The sequence below is a fragment of the Cyanistes caeruleus genome, chromosome 7, assembly GCF_971803275.1.
Source record: "Cyanistes caeruleus chromosome 7, bCyaCae1.hap1.1, whole genome shotgun sequence".
NCBI lineage: Eukaryota > Metazoa > Chordata > Aves > Passeriformes > Paridae > Cyanistes > Cyanistes caeruleus.
This window is the reverse complement of record NC_141707.1, coordinates 8,957,224-8,983,229: the sequence shown is the minus strand read 5'-3', so window position 1 is coordinate 8,983,229 and position 26,006 is coordinate 8,957,224. Positions and strand designations below refer to the sequence as shown.

Sequence of the window (26,006 nt, the reverse complement as noted above, 5' to 3'; positions counted from 1 at the left end):
ATTAATGCAGGATTGTCACCTGGCTGGACAAAACCCAGTGCCACAGGCCAGGGGAAACCTGTCTTAGCCACGAGCTGCTCTTGAGACTGGTGCCTCTTGATGTGGTGTCCCTTATCCAGCATCCTCCAAACTGTGGTTGTGCAGGGCTTGGTGACAGTACCACAGACACAAATAGGTTGGAAAAGACCTCAGAAGTCATCAGGTCCAACCTAAACCCATGGAGCCAGAAACCACTTTCACACTGACAGAGTTTCCTTGAGTACATTCCTTGCTTCTGTTGTTCCTAGAAAAGGTCACAGAAACACAGAATATTCCAAGTTGGAAGGGACCCACAAGGATCATTGGAGCTTACAAGGGGTCTTTCCAAAACAGGTGCATCACCCATGTAGGGATCTCCTATCTTACTCCTGCTCCCAGTCAGACATTGATCTGGTAAGTCAGATGATGGGGACAACAAATACCAGCCTGAAGGACACTGAAGGATATGGCAGTCCCACAAAAATCAGGCTGTGAAGCAGAGCTGTCTTGGATCTGATTCATTTTTAAAATTTATTTCTTCTGTGCAAGATAAGTTGGTGCACCTGCTTCCAGATCCAGAGGGGCCATGTGTTGGTGGCTCCCTGCCCTTCCTCAGCCAGTGCTGCAGCCCTGGGTCTGAGCTGGCATTTCTAACTGATCAACTGAGACCAGGATTCTCCAGAGGCATCCTTGGAGCAGGATGCAAGAGCAGCACATTCAGCCAAGACCTTCTTGCTTTGTTGGGACAGGTGCTGGTTAAAGGTGACCATCAGGTGTCTGGGCTCCTGCTGTCCCAGCACTGGGGAGCTGGGTCCCCTCCTTGTGCACTGGCAGTGCTGGCAGCCCACGGGGGGCTCACCAGCTCCCACAGCAGCAGCTCAGGGCGACCACCACGGGCAGGATCCAAACCAAACGGCAGACACGTGTTGGGGTGATAACCCTGGTGACCACCCACAGGTTTTGGGGATCCCACTTGGGATTTGAGTGCTAAATGTCAGTTTTGAAACACAGCAGAGGTGGCACAGCCCTTCTCAGACCGTGATCCTACACTGGAGTCACAGACCTGTCACTTGTCCTGTCCTTTCCCAGGCTCTTACCAGCTCCTCAAGATGTAAGCAAATCCACCACCTTAAGGACATGCACACTTATTGTTTTGCTGTCACTAGCAACACTGATACGAAAAAAAATAATAATGAAACTTAGCAATTATATAGCTCTTTATATTTTGAAATCTCTGTACAAACATTACTTAAACAAAGCAAGGTAGTATGCAAAACAGTCATTGCTTAAAATAATCGACCAAGGGGGTTGTGCTTCAGCGGTGACACCGGGAGGACAAGGATGCTGGAAGGAAAACGACAAACCAGAGGTGTAATGAGGTCTCTCCTTCAGATCTGGGGTTATGAATGGAGAAAGTGTCAAGGACAGTATCTGAAAGTGTTCTTTAATAACCTTACACCATGTAGATAAAGCTGATGTATTTGCACTGTCACACAGAAAGACTGGGGAAAGAGTAACTGCTTAATGCAAATAATATACAGCAATATTATACATATGTATGTATAAATACATATTCACACACACATACATTGGATCTTAAACTTGTTGAGGAATGTCTCAGCCAAACAAAAATGATATTGGTATGATAGTGATGAAGATATTAAAAACATAAAAACACAGCAGTGACACCAACTGTGGATCTTTCCCTCCAGAGAACAGGTATTACTTCAACTGTTCCATCTGCTGAGGCTGCAAACATGGCTCTCAATTCCTCTTTCCTGGAATGGCCAAAGAAAACAAAACTACCCACAAAAGTCATTCCTGCAAACACAAATGCTGTTGGTGCAATTGACTGCCCATTCATTAACAGGTAGTGGGACAGGCCTTTGGCTGAAAGGTTCTGAAAAACACGGTACAGTGACATGATCCAACAAGGAATGTGTGCCCTCCCTGGTCCCCACAGCCCCGCCAGGTCCAGGATTCCAGTCCCAGCTCAGTTCCTGCAGCCCCCCTGGTGACTGGTTTCTATCATTCCCAGCTAGACAGAAACTATGGAAAAAGCAGTTTTATTGGAAGTACCGTATGGGCTTGAGCACAAAATGCCAGTGGATGTACTGAGGGAAAACCGCTGGAGTTCATCCCCCCAGGTGTGTTTTAGGGACAAACACCTACCTAAAGATGAAACACACCCCCCCACACCCCATCCTGCAGCTCCAAACACCAAGCCTGCCTGTCCAGAGACACACACAACCTCCTCCCACGGGGAATCAACCCCAAATTGCTGCAAATACTCCAGCTGTTTGCATAAAGGAAGAGCAGTGAGCCCAATGAACCTCAAAGGCCTCAGATACACACTCATAGCTGGTACATCTGAGCTGAGCTGTGACATTTCTAGGAAAAGCAGTGGCTGGGAGCACCTGCTGCCAGGTGGGCAAATCCTCTGGTCCATGCTCCCTGTGCCTACAGCCCATGGGCCTCTCCAACAAAATCCCCATCCCATGCCATCATTTCTACATTAGAAACTACACTACCAGACTCAGCACGAGCTGTAGCACATCCATCCCACTGAGCCACCAGCAGGACAGGGACCAAGCCCAGGAAACTTCCCCCTTCCAGCCCTGTGGCACAAATTTCAGCACCCCTTATATAAAATCCCCCCTTCCTATCAAAACCTCTGTGCCTCTGCTAGCTCTAGCCCCAGGATAAACATCACCTCCTCTCCCAACAGGAGCACACAAAGTGAAGGTGGAAACGTTTAAGCTCAACCGAAAACACTTAGTATCAGAAAAAAAATAAATAAATGGACAAAGAAACCCAACAAAAACCACACAGTGATTCTGAGACAGAACAGTTATATTTTATACATTTTTATTTCTGTGGGGTTTTAGGTTTTAAATAACATGAGACATTTTTGTTCTGACTCTATACCTGAATTGCAACTCTCCTTCCTTTCCAGTAAACTTTGGGATAATTTTCACAGTAGACAGTTAATGATGATGAAATGGGAAAGAATTCAAAGTGCAGCCTCTCTGCAAGCATAAGCCTTCCAAACATTAATTTAAGGAATGGAAATAAAACTGTTTTGAAAACTACTGATATTTAAAAAACCCAAAATTTTAATTATGTGGTGACCATGACTAAGCAGTTCTTAGAACACATTCTCAATTCCTGGCTGGTAATTTTTTTAAAACTACAGCTTGGCCTCCAAAGGCAACACTACTCCATGGCAGGCTCTGCCATGTTCCCAAACACGTTCCCAAAACACTCTGGACCAACAGCTTGAACTTGTTTAATTTATTTAATTTGCACTGAGAGCACAGTGAGTTTTGGGATTTCCCTTGGCTACATGCACTCTTGGACATCATAAAATCATGAAATGGTTTGGCTTGGAAGGACCTTAAAGCTCATCCAGTTCCAGCCCCCTGCCATGGGAAAGGGACATTTCTCACTATCCCAGGTTATTCCAAGCCCATCCAATCTGGCCTTGAACACTTCCAGGGATGGAGCAGCCACAGCTCCTCTGAGCATCTCTGTGCCATGGTCTCATCACCCTCACAGGGAAAAAATTCTTCCCAATATCCAGACAAAATGTAACCTCTGTTAGTTTGTAGCCATGCCTCTTGTCCTGTCACTCCAGGCACTCTCCAGCTATCTTGGAGCCCCTCTAGGCACTCAAAGGGGCTCTCAGGTGTCCCCAGAGCTTTCTCTTTTAGTGAACAGCCACAGCGCTCCCAGCCTGTCTTCAGAACTGGACTGATGAAACACAACACCAGTTCTGTGACCCCAAGCCTTTCAGCTGCTAGATCTTTCAGATTCAGAGGAAGGGCACACAAAAACCTTCTACTCTGGAGCTTCCTGTGCAGTAACCAGCCATGAAAAGATTTCTCCAAGACAAGAAGAAAATGAGAATTGCCAACTGTACAGAAACCCCACTGTTGTAAATCCCAAAGACAGCTTCTAAGAGTCACTTAGTTCCCATCACTAGCTGTTCCTAGGGGGAGAGGCAGCTGCACATTCCCACTGCCAAGCTCCTACATAGTAACACTCACACAATCAGTAAGAATAATCTACAGTTATTACCAGGTCCTGAGTACAGCCTTAGCAAGATTTCAAGTGTAAACCTTTAGGCCCAGATTTATTTTTTTTAAATGATCCTGCAGAACATATATATATATATATATAAAACATCTGTATTTAAAATTATCTATTTACCTAACCTATAAAACTTTACTACAAGCCAGACTGCCATCTGGAGAAAAAACACCTTAAATTCAATTTCAAGTATTCATCAACATTAAAGTTGTTGCTCTAAGTCCTTTAAAGATCCTGAGACAAATATTCAATTATAATTAAGTAAATATCCAATCAAAATAATTATATAAATATTCAATCAAATATAAGGGGAAAAAAATAAGTGAAAGAATGGAAGCAGCTCCCAGAACAGCAGTACAACTTCCCTGTGCAGGCCAGCTCCCACCTACCCAGCCCAAGTTTTCCAGAGCCCTCAGCCTCCACAAGCTGGTCTCCTAGAAAATCTGGCAGCTGCCAGAGGCTGAGTTGTCTTATCTTTTGCAGTCACTTGAGATTCTATGCATTGCTATCCCTCCTTGCTCAGTGACAGTGATTTCCAGGGAATGAACTCTTCCTACTTCCTTCCACGTGTGAACTGCACAAAAAGGAACAAGGGATTGAAGGAAGCCAAGCAGTATTTTATTGACTCCTGGAAGACAGATATGGATTGCACACAACCCTGGAAAACTTCTTTTTAAAATCCCAGAATTACCAACAAGAGAACTCTTCCTCATAAATAACCTGACAACACTCCTTCGTCCAAAGATTTTGGCATGGAACTTATTTCCATTACAGTTTAATGTTAACAGTTCGTTCCAAAAGCTAAAAAACTATGTCTATAATACTATTTAAATATTTTGTTCATATTTTTGACTTAATAAAAAAAATAGTTTGAGCTACTACTTTCCTAGTCCTCAAAAAAAAAAAAATTCAGAGAGACACCAACTTTTGAATGAGTACCTTAAAAATGTGTATTTCACCTGAGAGCAGTAATGACTCCAAGGAAACACACAGCGTGACCACCTTTCCCTCAACCCCACAGAAACATGTTCACACACTCAGCTACAGCCCCAAACAGAACTTCTGCAATGTGACCAAGACAAGGTCAACCCCAAAGGCTGGTGTCCCAGTGCTTGCAAAATCTGACCACACACAACTGAATTCCTTCTTGCTTTGGAAGAGGTCAGTCTGCACCTCAGCTGGATGATGACTCCAAGAGCCTTGTTGTTAGGCCTGCAGAGGCCATGGGAGTGCTCTCAGCTTTAGTGAGAAGCTGACAGGATGACTGAAGCCACCACAAAGGTGAATTTACCCAACCCTTCCACTGCAGCTTCTTTCCCCAGCATCTGGGAAAGGCAGTAACCTCTAGAAGCATCCATCCACTGAGGGGACCCCTGGATCAGACTCTCTTGTCTTCCCAGAGGAATGCTTGCTATTATCCACAGTACCACCCAAATGTCCTGTTTGCACCTCAGTTTGCACCTCCCAAGACGTGGACCCAGAGACTTCAACTAATGCACAAGTGATTTTGAGGTCTGATCAGTTTCTGAAGCTGAGGACAGGTTCCTACTCGAGCAGAAATGCCTTACCCTTCACGACTGGCCTGAAGTGTGTTTTCACCAAAGTCTTCAACACCCCAAGGACTTGCTGACCCCAGAGGTGCTGGGGCTGAGGTGCTCCTTCTACACAGCAGTTAATCAACCCTCAGTATCTCAACTCCCACCTCACATTTTTACATAAAGCAGAAGTGTCCAAACCTTCAGGAAAAGCACTTTTTAAAGGAATAGTCAAAAGAGATGGACACACATTTGAGAGCAACTTACCTAATTAGCTTCATGATGCCCATCACACATGTAAAGCCCAAAGGCAAGGGAATCTCAGATACAACAGTTTGGCTGAAAGCAGATATAACTCACAGGAAAGAAGTTTTAAGAACTGGTTTCTCTGTTACAAGAGATTCTAGAGGAGAGCAATTAATACCAAACAAGTGACTGTTTTTTGGCAACTCAGGCTTGGTGCCCTTAAAATAAGCAGATTTTTTTAAAGCTGTTACATTGCTGTTACAGTTAAGATTGTATTTGGATGAGCTCCTGGGGTACACAAATCACCTACTTCTAAACAGGCTTATGCATGTTATAGACTAAACTTCTTAACTTACAAATATTTATTTTGCTGTTTCCAGTTTACAATGGTAAAAAAATGAAGACTTCACAATGGGTATAAATGGGAGGTAAATGTATTTTTAAAAACAGAATAAAAAGCTGCATGTTAAAAACTGGCTCACAGACTAATAAATACATACATCAAAGACATGAAATTTTCAGCAGCTGGTTTTAAAGAGAAAGGAATTGGGAAAAAACTAGCTGTCCAGACTCCATTCTGGCTCTGTGGTCTATGTACTAAAAATATCTGCAGTTGAAAAACAAGTTAACAGAGGAGTAGAATCAGCTTTGTCGCCTATTTTCTTTTTTAAAAATTAAGCTACTTCCTAAAAGTGTGGTGTAAAACCTAGAGAAACTATTAATTTCTTCATGCACTTGATGACATTGAATTAAAAAAGAAATTATTTTAACCCAGAAAAAATGAGTCATTGTATACAGTAAGGACAGCCTTACTGCAAGTTTTCTACAGTAGAAGTATTTCTAGAAATACACCAGAAATTACTTTCTTATAACAAAATATACAATTATGTGTTGGATCATCATTGAGTTTCAATACTTAGGCAAAACAGAAACAGCTACTGTGAAGTTTCAAAAAAAACCCAAAGAAACTCAACTCCGAAGAGCAGAAAGATGTTTTGACGGCTGTGGAGATGCCAGAAAGCAATGCTGGACACCAGGAATCTCCAGAACAACTTCCTTTCCAAAGTGATGTGCAGTTTGTGAATTAGATTGTGAGAGAAAACTGATCCTGTTCTATGGGCTTCTCCACCCAGGCTCCAAGTCCTGCCTTCAGGAATGCTTTAAACAAACACTCTTTAGCAGTTTGATACTCAGTGGCTCCTTGCTTGGTGTCGTGGTACAGGTTGGGCTTGAGGATCTTTGAGCGCAAGCTGGAGGAAAGCTGTGGGGTTCAGAGACAAGAGAAGGAGAGAGACAAGACCTTATTAAGCCAAACAGTACCAGAGTGACTGAGTTATTTAAACAACTGATATTCAAACAAGGATCTATCAAACTAAATGCTGAGGTCAAAAAGGCACACACATACTTCCTGGAAGCTTTCTTTCTGAAAGTAAAGAGTGAAACCTCAGCAGAGAAAATGGGATTATTCTTCCAAATAAATTAAAATGCAAAGACAAGCTCAAAGGGGACAGCATCCTTTGCTTACTCAGCTATAAACCAAGGAATATGCATTTTGGACCAGACATCATCATATTAAAAAGTCAGTTACAAAACACATTGTTCTTTTCCATTACTGCATGGAACAGCAGCTACCTGGCCTCGAGTTGCACCGGGGGAGGTTTGGATTAGATATTAGGGAAAAAAAATTCACTGAAAGGGTTGTAAAACATTAGAAGAGGCTGCCCAGGGAAGTAGTAGTGGGGTCACCATCCCTGGAAATCTTCAAAACGTGGTGCTAGAGGACATGGTTTAATGTGAACGTGGTGGTGGTGCTGCATCAGTGGTTGGACTTGACAGTCTTAAGGGTCTTTCCAGCCTTAATGGTTCTAACATGGGGCTCAACTTAAGAAAGGCTGAGAAAGTGACTGCAGAGCAGAGAAAGCACATGCAGGCATTTCCCTAAGACTTAAGAAGAGGCAATGTTTGCCCTCTGGAAGCTGTACCTTAGCATGGATGCGCATCCAGCGGCTGTAGAACGCATGCTTGCAGAGGCGCGACGCACGGCCCATCTCATCCTTGCCAGTTGTAGCATTAATGACTTCCAGACCAGAGTCTCCTACTGTCCAGTTCACACTGAAGTTCGGGGCTTTCCCTGGCTGACGGGCTTCTGCATTGCTGATACCTGAAAGAAAAGTGATGTTTAATGATGATAATAAACACAAATGCTTGGCTTTGGTTTTTTGTTGAGAAGTAAACAGTCTTAGAAGCAGATCTTTTATTTTGAGGGCATTCTCCTGCAGATTGCTCACTGACTTGTAGAGGTAACACCATGAGGTAACACTCTCCTTCTAGCTAAAGTGTTCTCTAGTTCTGCCCTCCCCAGCAGGCCAAGTGTGCACTGCTGGAGAAAGCAGCCTCCTCAGCAGAGAGGATCATGGAGAGCTCTGTGGCAGGAGTTCAAGGGGTTCATCTCACTTCCAAATGGATGTGAAACTATGAACCCTGGAAGTGTTCATGGCCAGGCTGGATGGGGCTTGGAGCAACCTGAGGTAGTGGGAGGTGTCCCTGCCCATAGCAAGGGGTGGAACGAGATGGGCTTTACAGTCCCAACACAAACCATCCTGTGATTCTACTGAAAGTGAGCCCCATCCTCAGCACGTTCCACAAAGCCAGAACTGGCAGGCATTTGGGTCTTCCAGCATAAAACCACTGTGTTCTAGCTGCCTCCCCACTTTACACGTCCAGTGTTGCACACTGAGCCTAGAGATGGGGAACCACAGGACTCCAAACAGGACTCAGATCACTTTGCCCAGGTGTTAAGTTATGTGACACCTTCCAGCTATGGCTCTATCTGCAGGGGTGGGGGAAGCAAAGCCACCACAATCCAACCCAAGTGCAAATCGATTCTGCCCAGGGCAGGATTTCTTCCCCACAACACCACAGTGCTCGGAGATGGACTATACATAATGAAGGTCACAGCAGCTGCTGCCATGCACGTGTGACTCCTCAGACATTCCAGGGGTGCCAAAACTCTATTTAAGATGGCTCAGTCACCTCACCAGGAAAGAACAAAGCACCAGGGCAATTTGTTCTTTCTAGTAAATAAAAATCCCACTTCTACTTCAAGGCAGCTCTTGCCAAGAACCTATTTCAAGTCTGCTCCACTGTTAGGCCAGGCCCTACACTTAATAAAATCTAAAGAATTTGTGGAAATTGAACATCAGCAACACTGCAGGATGCATTTCTGGCTGATACCTGGAACACAACCTGATAAAGCTGGGCACCTGGGAGCAGGACTGATTCACGTGGCTCAGTCTCCTGGCACCTCTGGGCCCAGCACTGAGAGTAAGCAAGGTCTACAAGGTCAGAATGACACAGCAAAATTCAATTTGCTTCCTATCATCAGTTCCTCGTTTAATGAACAAACCCTTTGAAATATAAACCATTGAAGCTGTTGTATTTTTACCCTTGGTTTGGATCAATCTTGTCACTATGACTGATAAGAAATAATTAGCTGAATAGTAACAGAAAATAACCTACTATTCCCCATTTTCTTAAAATATGAGCTGAAAAAACTGAGAATTGGGACAAAAGTTGGTTTTACCAAAAGTACTGAGGCAAAAGTGCTAAGAAATTGATGCCACATGTCAATTTTTTGTCTTTTTTTTCTCTTTAATTTAATTTAATCTATACTATTACCTTTTCTTTCATTTCATACACTATTAAACAAGTACAGGGATCAGAGGTCATCAAGTACTCCAAAACACTTGTGAAATCACAACTAGACCCACAAGCACATGAAATAAAGAAAAGAAAGCTGAACATCCAATATGTACTACATTTCCATTGCAATATGATTCCATTCCTTGGTTTTTGATGAACTAATTAAATTTAAAAAAAAAATAAATAACCAAAACCAACCAAATCCAAACCAGATTTGGATTTTCAAATAGATTTAATTAATAACAACCCATTCAGCTGCTTATTTGTATGCAAGAACCCTGGAGTGATGTCAAATGAGTCCCTGATGGTGGATCACAAGTAGCATAGACAGGGAACAAAAGTCATCTCAAAATCAAAGTATTTGATAAAACTTTAGGTGGGTGATATCTTCCCCCTCAAAATGTAGACATGAATATAGTACAGTATGCTGAGATTGGAAACAGAAGAGAAATTTACAATAGAAAATCAAATATTTTCCTCTTCTTTGAAAACTAATAGAACTAGAGCTATTTTAGAGAACATTGCTCAGAACTTATTGTTGAATATTATTACAAAGGGATATAATAAACAAAAGCAAATGTCACAGCTTTTTGTGCCAGTGCTTATATAAATAATAAACTTTGACAGTTCTTTGAGGAGAGAGCAAATACAACCTTCATTAAAAAGGACATAGAAAGCTAGAAAAAAATACTAATGTGAACAGGAGGATAAGGTACCAAGGGAACAGCCAAAATAAAAAAATCACCAGAAATTCTGCTGAAGGTTTTATTTTTGTCTTCCTTAAAAACAAATTCATTAACACTTGGATAAAGATGGTATCTTTGGGAAGAGTGAACACAGCTGGAGACCCTCCAGCTCAGGGCAGATCTGGGATGTGTGGTGGGGGCAAACACTGAGGTAGAATCATTGGTGATACTAAATTATTTTTAAATATCAATAAAAGGAGCAAAAAGTAGCACAAAAACCTCACATACTGGGTGTGTCTAGGCCATAAAAAGGCAGATAAAATTCATCACATATTAATATAAAGCAACACATATTAGGAAAAAACCCAAAGCAATCTTGCACAAGGAATGCTGGACTTGAAGCTTGATATTAGCATTCAGGAATGAGATTTTAGTTTCTAATACTCAGTTCTACCAAAAGGTCAGGTCAATCACCAACAGTAATTAAAGTGAGTGTCAGGAATTATTAGTGAAGGATCAAGGAAGTGAACAGAATATATGCCACTACATGGACTAGTACTGCTGCCTTATCCTGAATATCAGGTACTGCCCTGGTCTCACTAGCACAAAAGTGGGTCTGCAAAATGATCCTTACACAAAAGGGTCTCTGCACAAGGAACAACAAGGTAGACTAAGACACTTCAGCTTGCAAAAAATAGGACTTATATAAGGAGGAGTATCTTGGAGGTATAGAAAACTGAGTGTCATGGCCACTGCTTATGGCCTGGATCCCACAGAGCACTGAGGAATATCTAATTGAGTAAATTAGCAGAAAGGAAGCTCCTTTGCACAAACCTTTGCACAATCCACAGTCCTCCTTACTCAAGGAGGCTGTGGATAGCAAAAGGTTGAAAGCATTTTTAAAAAATGGAACCAGGAATGAACAAATGCAAGAAGTGTTAAGGATTTCTAAACACAAAGATCTCAATATCTGACTCAGGCTTCAGCTCAGGTGAACTCCTGCATGCCCACCTCCCACAGCAGCCCCCCCTCAAAGAGTCTGTGCAGGTCACTCTGCAGATGGGCAACTTGATACTGGCTGATTTATCCAACCACCCTCACTCTGATTGAGAAATCCAGGGTTTTTTCAAATTGTTCTAGAAATTTACAAGATTTGAACCTGTTTTCTCTTCAAGTGGGGTGGCCACCTCTCAGGGAGAGCTCAAAGGCACCCTGAAAGGCTGGATCCTGCAACCACAGCTTCCAGGAGTCAGCACAGGAGGGAGTTTCCTATGAATGGACAGATTTCCTGCATCCCTCAGCTGAAAAACACCTGTCTCAGGTATGTGTGTCCCCCACTGGAACTGAATATATGGGGACATGTTAGTGGTGGACAGGGCAGTGCTGGGCTAATGGCTCAATTCGTTGTTCTTGGGGGTCTTTTACAACCTTAATGATTCTATGATTCAATCTGCTGGCAAAAGGTATAAGTAAAAATTCTCTTATAAAGAAAGATGGACGATGAAAAGACAATTTTTAGCAGTACAAACAACATCTCAAAATAATTTTGACAATGCAGGTGCCCCAGCAGACATAAAATTTGCTTTATTAGAGGAAGAAAACCTATTTTTACAGTACTTTCTCAGCTAAAAAGGCAGAACAGTGGGGCAAGACAGCTATTTCTGTTCTAGTTCATCCCTCTGGTGGAAATAAATCACAGAGAAGTGTGTGTGGTACAAGAAAGAACACAGAGACAGGTATTTCTGCCGTGCTTGTTCTAGGGAAGAATACACTGAAAAATACGAGAATCCAAGTGCACATGGGCAGCTACACAAATGTCCCAGCTGAATCAGAGGTCAGAAAATCAGCTTTCAGACTGAACCAGTGAAAGAAAACACATCAACACAGCTCTCTGCCCAACCTCCTAAAGACCCTTCCTGTACATTTTTGAGATGTGTATTTTTGTGTAAACTCAACAGCTGAGAACATTTCCAAACTCTCTCTGCTGCACAGCAAGTCCTGGCTCAACTGTTTAAACAGATGGCTCTATTTCATGGGGAATAGATAATAGCACCATTGCAGAAAGATGATTTTCAAGAAGACAAGATACTGCTATGTGCTGTGAAAAGGATAACAAAAACACTTCTCACCCTACCTCAAACCTGCTGTCTTGAAAGACTGATAAAAATTCATCAAAATCAGGCAGAAACAGTCCATACATCAGCTACTATGCTCATAAAACTATTACATGTTTGTTCCAGAGTGCTTAAACTGTTACTTACTTGCTAATATAAGGACAAATATGTTATTTAATATTTTTATACATCCAAGTTCAGGGAATCCTTATTACCTTTCTTACCTGAAGATATACTTATTGTTCACAATGCTTTTTTCCCCACTAGCTCCCTAAATCTTCTTTAAAAAATTCATGCCAAACTTTAAACATGCTTTAAAATGATGAGCTCCTTTTTCCCCCCCTGGAAAATAAACATGCCAAAAGCTAACCTCTACAGAACAAAGCAATACACACAGTGAGAGGGAGGATGAGATTTCTGTTTTAAAGCCTTGAGAGCATCACTGTAACAAGACATTTTAGAATTTAAGACAGGTGAGGTGTTACCTCTGTCTATTTTGAGTTGATTATTGACCTAGAAATTGTGAACCAAGTGTGTCTATCTTGGCATACTGATAGATGAAAGGACCACTCAACAAAAATCTGAAATGCAAGAGAAGTGACAGTGAGTGCCAACACAGAATTCCACAGGTAGGAGGAGGTTTCCCTACGCCTTCAACTCTTCACATCTTCCTAGGGCATGCTCCAGACAGGAACGGTGTGAAAACTCATCCAAAGTTTCATCCCCCAGATCTTTCCAACTTTTAAAGGTCCTTGCTATGGTATTTCTGACTGAGTATCTGTACTAAGTTTTGACCACAACTTCTCTATTGTAAGCAGCAAGCAGTTTACTCACAGCACACAGTTTGCAAGGTTTTGAGGACTACAAAATCACAATGCTACTGCGACAGACTTAGTTACCGGCACGGCCTTCTCCATTAGATACTTGCCACTAAGTAAAGGTCTGTTGAGTGTATAAAGAGGTGGTAGATCTTCTATCTCTGCTATCCTCTGGTATACGGCTCTGGATAGATGATCCCCATGATATAAACTCCCCAAGATGATGCTAGAGAAGTAAATTGGCTCCACAAAGAGGCTAAGTAAGGCTCCTTGAATACCCAATACGTTCCACCTAAGAGGGAGGGAAAAACAAAACAAAACAAAAAACAAAAAAAAACACTTTCTTTTTAATGGAACAAGTAACATCTGCCAGACATAACAGCAGTTAATCACAATGGACCAGACTTTCAAACCTTCTCCTGACCAGCACACGATCATGGTAGCATAAGCTGTGACACCTGCCAGACTTTCAGAGATCAGCTTAGGGGATACTCAGTGTAATCCTGAGTAAAATGACCTAAAACAGGAACAGACTCTGTAACTTGTACCCCTGCTAACATGCCTGGTGATGCACTTTCCAGCACTCATAATGCCAGAGATGGACAGAATCATTCAATGGGAGAAAGCCAAACTGAGATTCTCCACCAGAAACAGCAGCTGATGCCTGCAGAAGACACCTGGCAGGGAGAAGAGCATCCTTCTTAGAGCACAAGAAGGATTGTCTGCAAGACCTCCATGCCTCACCAGCACAAGGAAAGGCCTGTCCTTCAAACCCTAGCCCACATCCTGCTGACAGAAAGGGCACGTGCACTGGCTTGCCATATCCATGGGCAGGGACAAAACTGAATATGAAAACTAAAAACATGCAAAGAATGCATACAGTCTTTGCTCCCTTTAGCTGCTTCACAGATTCCAAACATAAACACCCTGTCTGAGCACTGTGATTTACACTGGATCAGGCGTGGTGGCAGGGGTGTAGAATGCCTAGGAGCAAAATCCTCATTTTGATTCTTTTTTTAAAAATTGTGTTCATTTGATAAAGTTTGGCTCTCAATGTCTCTGTAACTGTCACACAAAATATTTTTGAAAACCTCAGTGTCTCCTGCAGAGTATTTTCACTACCTTGGTCTGAGGAATACTGAGGCACCATGAAAACAGCGTATTTCAGTCTTGGAATCCCAGAATGGTTTGGCTTGGAAGGAACCTTAAACATAATCTAGTTTCAAACCCTGCCAAGGGCAGGGACACCCTTCACAACCTATCCCAAGTTGCTCCAATCCCTGTTCCCTCCAACCTGGTGTTGGAGCCCAACTGCAACAGCCAGACAGAAGCGGCAGGAAGTTTCCTTTGGTGCTTGGATAAAACAGAGGAGCACACCAGAAGCTCTCGTGCTCCCATAGAATGGCTGTCCTTAATAAAAAGCTCATGCTGTACCAGGTTGCAAGGTTCTTCTAGGAAAACAGGGAATTCAGATGCTGTCAACAGTGTTTCCTGCAGCTTGTGCTGGGCTGGTTACACATCAGCATCCTTTCAGGCTAGAAACTCCACACCACAACTGTTTCACTACTGCAATAACTGAACTACACAGGCTGGCTTCAGGACTTGCAACATGTTTTGTTTTAAAACAAAGATCATAATCCAAAGAAACTACTTCTTTACATATCTTTACTGATGATGAAAATGGAGGCAATATTCATTCATTTACTCACCTGTCATAAAAAAGCTGGCCCTAATAAGTGAGTAAAAATACTGTGCTAATATATGAGTTGTATTTTACATGGAACAAAGGCATATTTTTAACAAGACTGAAAACACAATCAGCAACCAAGTGTCAGAGTAAAGATATCAAGTGAGAATTGTTGGTTCCCAGGACCAATATGCCTTTCTGACTGCTACAGACACAGGTAATACTATGGAAGTAACATCTGGAAAGAATTCAAGCCTGAGCATTGCAAACTGAGGTTTGCAGACAAGGCACATCACATTTTACATAACATGATCAGTGCTTAAGTGATGATAGACATTTTAAAATAGGCCAAAGCACTCCTCTGGCAAGCCCTTACTTCCTAAATAAACCCTCTGCCAGACCCTTTTCCTTACTTCTGACTTCACTATTTCCAGAGCTCATTGTTTTGCTGCTTCCTCCCACACTCGGTGACCTTTTCTGGCACAGAAAATGAAAGCTGGCATTTGTCTTGTGAACTTCTGATCAGAAGAGGAGGAGGAGGAGTGAGGACAGCTGAGCAAGCCTCTGCAAAGAGGATTGTATGAACTGATATTACTGGGCACAGGCCTTGTTTTGCTGGGTTGTGCTCAATCTCTTTTGCCACTGCAGCACACTCTCATGCTGGGCTCAGAGCAATGGGCCTATGCAAGGACAGAAACCACTCATACAACCAAAACCCTTAATATTCATTAGCCAGGGCTTGGGTGGTGGTTAGGTTTATAAAACTAGCTTTAAATTGCATCATCATAATAAAAGAACATATACTCCTCTACAGGAACGTATTCTTATATCAGAAGCTCATGTAAGGTTATAGAAGGTTATAGTGAAGAGAGATAAACATGAAAACCAAAACAATCACATAATCACTAAGGCTGGAGGAGCCCTCTAAAATCAAGTCCAACCACTAACCTTGTTCAGCACCATCATGCTCATCATTGATCCCAGGTGCCACAATCCACACACCTTTTGGACACTTCCAGGGACACTCCACCACTTCCCTGGGCAGCCTGTTCCAGTGCCTGTTCCAGGGTCAAATTTTCCACCATATCTAACCTGAACCTCACCTGGCACAGCATTTCCTCTGGTCCTGTCCCTTGACAGCTGGGAGAAGAGACCAACCCTTGGCTAACTGCCCTCCCATCAGGGAGTTGTGGAGAGCAAGAAGGTCACTCCTGAGCCTCCTTTCCTTCAGGCTGAGCCCCCCCAGATCGCTCAGCCTCTCCCTATCAGATTTATGGTCATGTTCTGCAGATCATAGCAGAGTGAAAGAAAGGACTGCATAGAGACTTGCTTCTTGTTCCTTTTTTATACTGTACTTCTGTCAAACAGTAGTATCTCACAATAGCACGTATGCTCAAACAACTTCTATGAGTATAAACTGAGAAGAAACCACCACCACAAATCAGTTTACAAAAGGCCACCAGGCATCACCTCCAGAAGTGGTAAAACTGCCTTGTCCTCCAGTTTACAAACACAGATTGTTAGAACTCACACCAACAACTGCTGCCAATATAGCATTAACCTTTTCTGAAAGCAATATTTCTTTTTGAAATTAAGGGGCCAAATGCTGTATTTCACTGCAGTGCAGGGCAGAAAAAGCAAAATGCACTAGAGAAAACTTCAAGTCAGTGTTGTCTCTCCAGTGGAGCAATTAAACAATGGATTTTTTTTTTCTTCACATTAAAAATAGTACCAGAAAAGAGTTAAGTGAAGTGACTTAAAAGTAGCTTACAAACCCAAACCTGGGTGCTAAAGAACAAGCAAAAGCAGAACACAGGAATGCTGCATCACATCAGCAGATACTGAAATGGCTAAAGTAAGGCATGTAAAGCAGAGAGTTGCAGATGGAAAAGAACAACCAGGGAAGCAGGCAGGAAAACTCTTCCAATGTAAACCTTCTCACTGGAAACACCTGAGATGCTTGTCTAAGGTGAGCAAAAAAATTGTCTCATGACGCTATTTAACATATTCTGAGCGTTGTGGTTTTAAGTTGCTGCAAGACTTTTTTCTGACAACCTTCAAAAACTTAACCTTAAAGTAAAACTGATATGTAAAGTGCAAGCTCTTAGATTGGTATAAATAGCCACAAGATTTATGTTCAAACTACTAATGCACAGGTGCCCTGTGATTTGAGCTGGGGTACAGCTAACGTTGATTCCTTCACTGTTGGAGTAGAAGGACAGTGTTGGGAAATGCTCCTTCTAACCAGTACATCCCAACACCTTTACAGGCTCAACCCCAACCTTGGCCTTTGCAGATGAGTTGAGTTCAACTCCTGTCAATTTACACAGAGGACACTCTCTGTGTATTTATCATTTATCATACTTACTGGTTTTCTTATTCTAGATGCACTACTGTAGATCTTGTTCATAACAGTCTGGAGGATGGATGCACTTCCTCAACCTTTCTGCTGTTCTCAAGCACACTGCACTAAAAAAAGAGGGTGGAGAAACCAGAGACTGACACCAAATCAAGAGGAGTCCTCTCCTCCTTGCTGTGTTGTCACATTTCTGCTTTGGACCACCATCTGCTCAGGGGCATCTACAGTGGATTCTGGGTTCCTAAAAGGTCTGTGGATTTCTTCATGAAATGCAGCTGATTTCACAGCTCTAGACACATGAGAAGGTAAGCAAAATTTAACTCTCAGCAACACTTTCACAGTGTACTGGTAGTACCTCTTGCGAAAAATAAAACCTGTTAAAAATACATGTACCAGGTAAAAACTTTGCTCTGAACTTTCCAAACTCAAAAGGTACAGAAATTCTGTTATTCACATTATTTGAGAAAAAATGCAGAATTGAAGGGGGCCTAGCAGCAGTAAGTCATAAACCTGATGTTAATATCAAACATCTTAGTTTCTAATTTTTATACAGAGAGCAGGATGGGACAGGGGAGTCACTATTTGTGACCCACAATGGTGCCTACATTGAACTGTGTAAAAATTCATCTCAGGAAAACAAGAGACTCCTGAAACTACTCAAACAAGGCAAAACCTGACAAGTGTTTACAGTTCAGAGAGCTTCTCATATCAGTATTGTTTATAAACAACAATTACTATGAAGAAATGACAATGATTTAGTTGGCACTTTGTTTATCACAGGTTTTTACTTGCCACTGATGGCAAGCAAGAGAAGGTGTCACTATGGAAGATGTAGGACTATCCCAGAAAGCACTTTTCCTTCTGGCATGCAGAAGGCACAACTTTAAACCTGATTTCTCTGTTTCCTGAAGAGATTAATTCTCTGAGACCACTCCTCTTTAAGAGCCATAGCTGCAAACAGGCAGCAATATCTTTACAAGGAGTGAGAGCTTCTTTTAAATCAAGTGGCTGGCTCAGCAGCCCACACTAAAAATCCTAAGTGCAGGAAGTCTCTGGTCTTCAACAGTAGCTCTTCTCAAAAATACCATTTTAAATTTGCAGTTACAGGCATGAAAAAGTTTTCCCCTTGTAGCTGCACTGAGGCAGGCAACCACACAGCTCTAACTTGTCCCAGCTTTTCTGGCATTCCCTGGATTTGCTGCCTGTATGTTGTTGAAGACAGAAAGGTTATAGTTTATGACTTAAACATCTCCATGAAGGACCTTTGCCTACTATACAGCAAAAATACAGCAAAACTGTATTAGAAAAGCTGCAGAGAACATCACTATGCCCTAAAGAGGCCTGACTACACTGCTTGCTGAGTGGTCACTTGGATGAACCATTCACATCAGCTACTGTCACTGGGTTAAGAACTGGTAAGGAGAAATGCTCACTTTCGGGGACAAAAAGAGGAAGATCAAGTTACAAATGTCTGTTTGGATTTCCCACTCTGAATGAGCACGAAACAAAGCCAGTGGATGGGTATGTGATGTTCTTTCACACAAGAGATTATCAGAAAAATATTTTCTCTTCTTTGAAGTAGAAGAGCACCAATGACTTCCATTTTAATAACTCAACCTAGAAAGTTTTTCTCAGTTCCTAGAGCTTTTGTAAGAAACTATGTGAAAAGGAATTTTGCACTTCTCAGCAGGACATCTGCCATTAACTGGAATGTTTAATGAGAAGTAATTATTTGAAACAAAAAAAAGGGGCAGAAAAACACATCAAAAGAAAAATGACAGAAATCAATGTTGTGAAGTACCATGGCACCAGGCCAGGATACATTTAAAACAAAGGCATGTATATTAATGTTAACTCTGCTGAGAAACCACCCTAACACCTTACTGCAGAGCCACTGATCTCTAACACACCAGGACAATCCTGTTTTAATGCTTCCAGCCCAAGTGGGATTACACTCGTGGCCCTCTCACATTTCTCACAACTTTTCTTGGATGTTCCTACCAGGTCTAAGAGGGTGCTGGGCAGCACACTGCAACAAAGCACTCCAAGGCTAGAAACAGCAACTTGGATTATATAGATAATCCACACAGATGAGGCAGTTCAGATATAAGCAGTTTGATACAACTACAGCCCCACACCCCCAATTCATCCACATCTTTCCCAGGCTGTGACTGTGAACCTTTGGCAAAGCTCAGTGGAAATTCCTGGGACTGAGGCATACTGGAGGACTGATTGCTGGACACTCTGGAGCAAGGCACTCTTTTAAATGTAAATGTTCAAAATACATCAGGGCAATGTAAAAAAAAAATAAAATAAAATAAAGAAATAATAGGAAGATGAAAATTTGGGCCTCCTTACCCGTCATACAGTCTTTGTTCTGTGTCAAGGGGTTCTATTTGCCTCCTTCACTGGCACAAACAAAATTATTCCCATTAGCCCCAAGGAGAGGTGACAGCTAGCTATGGAAGCGAGAGATGGATTCTGTTCTGCATCACACAAAATCAACAAAAGAGTCAAATGTGTTCTAGCTCAACAACTGGCTTTTTTTATGTATATTTGCAATGACAATGTGATAAAAGAATGTGGCATGAATCCTAAGTCAGGTGGTTGGGAGAAGCCCCTGGCATGAAACTGGGGGATTTATTTGGTGAATTTTACTGAAAATATTAAAAAAGAAGCTGAAATGTCATTTCTGTAGAATTACCTTTCCCCAGCTGCCTGTCCTAGCTTCTGAAAGGCCCAATGCATTTATGTTAGGGGTATTTAACCTAAAATAAAATGTTTTCCTCCAGCAGACATGCTGATTACTTGAGACAAGACTAAAGGAACAAAACCATTATATAACCTTCCTCTTCTATTTTTCATTTGGCATATGCAGTTCACAAGAATACTTCCAACTTAATATCTTTAATAAACTTTGAATCAGGCTAACAGTGACTTGAGAAAACAGCAGAGCTCTATTAATGAAAACATAGATAACATACATATAATTAAAAATAACTGAAGTATCATTAGCTGAAAAACTTGGCATTTCTCATCTACTTTGCAAGTCCACAAAGGCTGCAAACACACAGACTCATTAAAATAAAAGTTATGAAGTTGCAACTCTCCCATACTTCAAATGCTTGTTAAAGAATGCTACTGATGAATTTTTTCTGTCCATTTATGATTTTGAAAACAAACAACAAAAATATTTTGATCTTTGTCAAAAATAACAACAAAAAAGAAATTTGATGAAATACTGATTAAAATATTGTTCTGGAAACAAAATATTTAATTTCAACAATAAATTTAAGCTATAATTAAAATTCTAGAGTAAAACTAGAAGTGCCCATCAATTAGGAATTTTTAACAGGCACATTTTTCACCATAAAAAATAATGAAAAACTAAACTATGTATGGAAAATGAAGGCATCTTTAATATCATGGAATGATTTGTGCTGGAGTAGATTCCAACCCCATGCCATGGGCAGGGACACTTGCAACTAGCCCAGGTTGCTCCAAGCCCCTTCCAACCTGACTTTGGACATTTCCAAAGATGGGGCAAGGACATATATCACCAGGAAATCAGAGGAAAATATCTAAATATAAATAATGCAATAGATTTATTGTATTGTTTTCCTAATACTACACTACTTTAGGGGAAAAAAATGCAAAACATTCCTCTGCTATTCCCCAGAGACAGAAATACAAATCAAAGCTGTCATGACTTGATGTGGCTGTAATGATACAGAATGACTACACCTTGACTGTGAAGCCAGCAAAAGGTCTGACACCAACTGCAGGTGAAGAATCAGAGCTTTATCACAGGGGTGACAGCCACCCTCACACTATGTCTAAGCAGTGAGATAAGCCCATCAATTCCCTGCTCATTCATTGCAGGTACCATGCACTCCTCCTCTCTTGTAGGACTCACAGGATGGATTTGGATTGAAAGACCTCTAAAGATCATCTTATTCCACCCCTCTGCCATGGGCAGGGACACCTTCCACTATCCCAGGTTGCTCCAAGCCTCGTCCAGCCTTGGCCTTGAACACTTCCAGGGATGGGGCAGCCACAGCTTCTCTGGGCAGCCTGTGCCAGGGCCTCACCACTCTCACAGGGAAGAATTTATTTCCAATATCCCATCTAACCCAACTCTTCTTCAGCTTAAGGCCATTCCCCCTTGTCCTATGCCCTCCTTCAGCAGTAACATCAACAGCAACAAAACCAATCATTCAGTGTCTCACCTGGCTATCTTGTCACTGCAAGACATGGTCAGCAGCCTCTCTCCTTGCAATACCCCATCCCACGTCTGGATAGTGGTAGTGGAGCGCACAGGGATGGTCCCTTCCCCAGACTCGATTTTTGTCCGTAGCTGTCCTCTGGCTTTGCGGTTGGGATGTCTGTCCCCTTGGTCTGAAGGACAAAAACCACTGAGAATCAGCTGAGGAGCATTCTCAAAGGGTTTTACATTAGAATCACAATATGAAAGACTGGTTTGAGGTATTTGCCTGTAGTTACTTGCTTGCATCACAGTTCCTACTGCTCTTGGCGATTTAGCTATAGCATCAGACACCTCTCACAAATACTGCCTTCCAAAACACACTTGCAGTTAAACCAAACTTTCACCTAAGGAGCAGTAGGAAGCAGGCAACTCTTGAGCTCAGCTCTGTGTGTTACAGAGTTAAAATGAAGTTAATGGACAGACTGTGGAAGGGGCAGATAGAGAGCTGCTGTTAAAAGATGGAAACAGGGAAAGGGGATGGTTAGTTCTGTAGGAATACTTGCTGACTCACTGGCTTATCTCAGTTAGCATCAGCCTCTTCAAGACCACAGGGCTCATCACTCTATACTGAGCTTCTACCACAGAGGAAGTACAGCTCAGATTTTTTTGGAAGAGAACTTAGAACACACTTCTATGCTAAAAGGAAAGAAGACACCTAAATTTTAACCATACCACTTGTACATGCCCCAAGAATAATTTAAGCTCCCTTGGGTGGAAGAGGACTGCTGTCATACCCTCTTGTGCTGCTTCATGGGGTGAGAAAATCCGAGCATCACCACAAGGAGATGTGCTGATATAGAGATGGAACTGCACATTCTCCTTCAGCTTAAACCCGCCTTGTTCTGATCTGATGAAAATGGATTTTTGCTGATCTTCTTTATTGCTGAAACAGAGAAGAAAGCTGGAGTCAAAACTGACATTAACATGGAAATAGGCATAAACTGGGCAGGCGTAATAGGCATTTAAAAAACACAGGATGGCTGAAAATTCTATAATATAAATCTAACAGTTATGACAATTAACAAAATTAAAGGATCATTGAGACAAATTGAAACAAAGAGCTGTGGCAATCCCAGGTGTCAAGAGCTTTCAGGAACTTAAATAAAATATCAGCAATCTTTACCCCACTTCATATTATTTTCATTTATATATTTACAGTTTAAAAAATTATTGCCAGTTACTTTCCCCATCCTCCCCTCTCATGACTGACACCTCACTGAAGAAATGTTTCGTTCAACTCAAACCTGAAGGCAAAGGGCACGAGTTCTAAATTCAGCATCCTAATGCAACAGGACAAGTGCTTTACACTGAAATAATGAAGACAGATGTTTTCTACAGACACCTTTTCAGCTCTGTAGGATCAGCCCATCACCTTTTTCCCTCCAGCTCACCTTAGGTAAAGCTCAAGCTGCGTGTACAGAAATTTCAGCAGACACCGTCGAGCTATAATTTCTGCGTGGCAATCATTTAGTGCAAGACCACGATCACTCATGTATTCACCATTAATGCATTTTGTTCCTGTAGAAACACTTATTACCAGGGCATCTTTCACATCTGTACCTGCCAAACAAAATTTCAGCAAGGACATGCAATTAACATCACAAATAATGCACTGAGTGATCTTCTTGCAGAACCAAAACAAGACTCTTTTTTTTTTTGGTTGTTTGCTTCTAAAATAAGCAAGAAGAAATGTTTTTTCTTCTAATAATTTATTTAAAACAAAAGCTTCACTCAGCCATACCTCCCTGCACCAGCACCATCAGTGGTTCTTATGAGAACTACTCTCATGTTGGAGTTCAGACAAGTTAAAAATTGGAAACCTGCAGGTAAAAAGTGCTGCTTCAAAAGGAATTATTAAAGCCCAAGATCCAAAGTGGTTTTTTTCCTGAGATTCAGGCAGTCAGCAACTTTCAGCTGTAGCTTCTGGCCACCTGTGCAGATATTCACTTTAGAAATCTGAAAGGCACTGGTTTATTAAAGCAACAACATGTTATGGAAGGGTGTTGAGCCAACAACAGCAAAGGGAAAACTAGGAAAAGAAGAAATGTAAATGTTCAATCATTGGAAAGATTACCAGTATAACGTGTAGCTCTTCTATCCCATGCAACAGAAATTAAAAAGGATGTTAGGTGGGTGATTTCTATATAGAAAACTGCCTTTATCACTCAAAAAATCCACCTTACTGAAGGACTAAGAAAGACAGGTCAAAATGCCCCTTAGCAAAACACTCAGGGGGAATAAAAGCTCAAGAAGTTAAAATGAACCTGAGCCCAGCTCAGCCCTCCTGCCCACAGGGCTAGAGGAGAAGCACCAAGCTGTAACACAAGGCTTGCAATGGGGTCATTTAATTCCAAACATTCCCCAGACATGTATTCATTAAAAGATATTTTCTTATTCTGTGTAAAGCTGTTTCTTCAGTTAATCAAAAGGTATTCACATGCTAGTTAAGTCTTAATTCTTTGGCACATGACTCTTCTGGGAATTGCACATACAGAGCTGTAAATGGCATGAAAACCCATTAAACATCAGAAAACAAAATAAACAAAACTACAGCATGTTCCTCATGTATTTGGGGCTAACACAGTGTTATTACCAGATGGAGGTCTGGTTGCTGCTCAGCAGAGCTTGAGGAGCATCAAGGCTTCTTAAATCTCCCAAAAGCCTGTGTGAGTGGGAGGGCAAGAGACTGGGGAGGACACAGCTGGGACAGCCTCAAAATGAATATTCCATCAAGGGTTCACATGGATTGCAGACAAAGATCAACCTTAATGTGAGGAAAACTCAGCAACAGCATGGTCATGGATTAATTTAGGGCAGAACTTCACTGTTTTGGGAGATTTGGACAAGCAGAGATCTCGTGTCAGCACCCAGGGAGCCATGACACCACTGCTGACACGTGAACACCACTGCCATCTGCCAAAACATAAACTGCTTTCTTCACAATATTTTTACTAAAATGACTGACATAGAGCACTAAGAATAAAATGTAGCAGGAAGAACAAAGTGCAAAATCTTAAAACCTTGGAAAGGAGAGTTATTCTTACATAACATGCCCAAACCAGGAATACTGATGGGTAAAATCCCCCCAAAGTTTCATGATTAACTTTAAAACCTACATTTTGTGAGCTACTCAGATGTCTCAGGCAGAGGACTGGAACTCTGTGGAAAAAGAAGTATTTGCAGGTCTAATTTTCCTGTAAGTACCCGAGATTTAATTACTATATTTAGTCCACCTTCAAGATTAAACAGTAAAAATACATTTCAAATTGGTTGAATGAAAAAAGTTAGTTTACTAGATGTAAAGAGAGCTCTCATATTTAAGCATTTAAAATGCTACTTTTATTAAAATGTACCTGTTGTCATGACAATTCCAGCAAGGACTTTTCGACGTGCATGTGGAGATGAGAAATTTTCTGTCAAATCACTGAATTTATCTACAACCAAGCGTGCAACAGCATCAGCTAACACCTGTAGGACCACACAGAAACACACATGAAAAAATCAAATAATAACTGAAAAATTACAGGAGCATGAAGTTATAAAGATTTACACTTTTAAATAAGTGGACAAAGCAAATGAAGTGAGTTTTTATTGTTCACTTTAAAAACAGACATTGAGGCATCCCTTGCAAGTAGAAGCAGAGGTATGAATGCTCCATGTCTACCAAAACAAGGTCAAACAGCACTAAGCCAAGCACTGAAGTACCTAATGCCCATGAGCCTGATGAACATTTGAGGCTTGGGAGAACAATTGCATAGACAGATAAGTCCATATTCTCATGCTCAAACCTCAAAACACATCATTTCAGTATCCTCAACATTGAGCCTGACAATAAGATTGAAGTAATAATTCATGACACTCAAAAGAACCTTTAATAACAATCTAGTTCCTTATCTATTATATAAATAAGGGCAATTTTGTTTTCACCCTAGCTTAGCACTTCCTATATCCTATTTTTACAAGATCTATACAAAGTTAGGAATAGAAAACATCAGTGCATAAGCCCAAATAAGATATCTCAAAATTAGGAAAGATTTCTGTCTTTCAGGAAAACTTGAACAGTCACTTCAAGTCAGTCTGTAAGTGGGGGTAAATTCTAAAATGAGGGAAAATTTCTAAATAGCAGTCCTGCTCCTGTAGACAGACAATCCAGTTCAGCACTGCAGCTAATCTCACCTGCTGTTTGCAAGGCAGCTGGAGCTGTAACTGCTAGAAAAAATGAGTCTAGACCAAATTCTGAAAAGAAACTGAAGCCAAGGCAAGCATGTGTTAATAACCAACAGTATTTGAGATGTTCTAGGTGTGCACACCTGGCCCACAGCTTCACACACCACACAGACACAGGTATTGTGTCACACCCACCAGTGACATTCAGATGTTGAGTGAGGCACTGGAACAGAGAAGCTGTGGCTGCCCCATTCCTGGAAATGTTCCAGGCCAGCTTGGACAGGGCTTGGAGCAACCTGGGACAGTGGAAAGTAT

The 26,006-nt window shown here is 41.6% G+C and overlaps 1 protein-coding gene across 5 annotated transcripts in view; it reads right to left on the bottom strand.

The window, feature by feature from the left end:
* Positions 1–2,853: 2,853 nt before the first annotated feature.
* The window catches only part of ADARB1 (adenosine deaminase RNA specific B1), a 60,054-nt gene continuing 36,901 nt past the window's right edge, over positions 2,854–26,006 (bottom strand). For all 5 annotated transcript variants that reach the window (XM_086896655.1, XM_086896657.1, XM_086896656.1 and 2 more), the window contains 7 exons: positions 24,878–24,992; positions 22,916–23,084; positions 22,259–22,407; positions 21,487–21,655; positions 13,322–13,503; positions 7,874–8,052; positions 2,854–7,152 (listed from right to left, as the gene is read on the bottom strand). In XM_086896655.1, the coding sequence (XP_086752781.1) occupies positions 6,976–7,152; positions 7,874–8,052; positions 13,322–13,503; positions 21,487–21,655; positions 22,259–22,407; positions 22,916–23,084; positions 24,878–24,992 (1,140 nt within the window). In that variant the 3' untranslated portion in view covers positions 2,854–6,975. The remainder of the gene's footprint in view (positions 7,153–7,873; positions 8,053–13,321; positions 13,504–21,486; positions 21,656–22,258; positions 22,408–22,915; positions 23,085–24,877; positions 24,993–26,006) is intronic.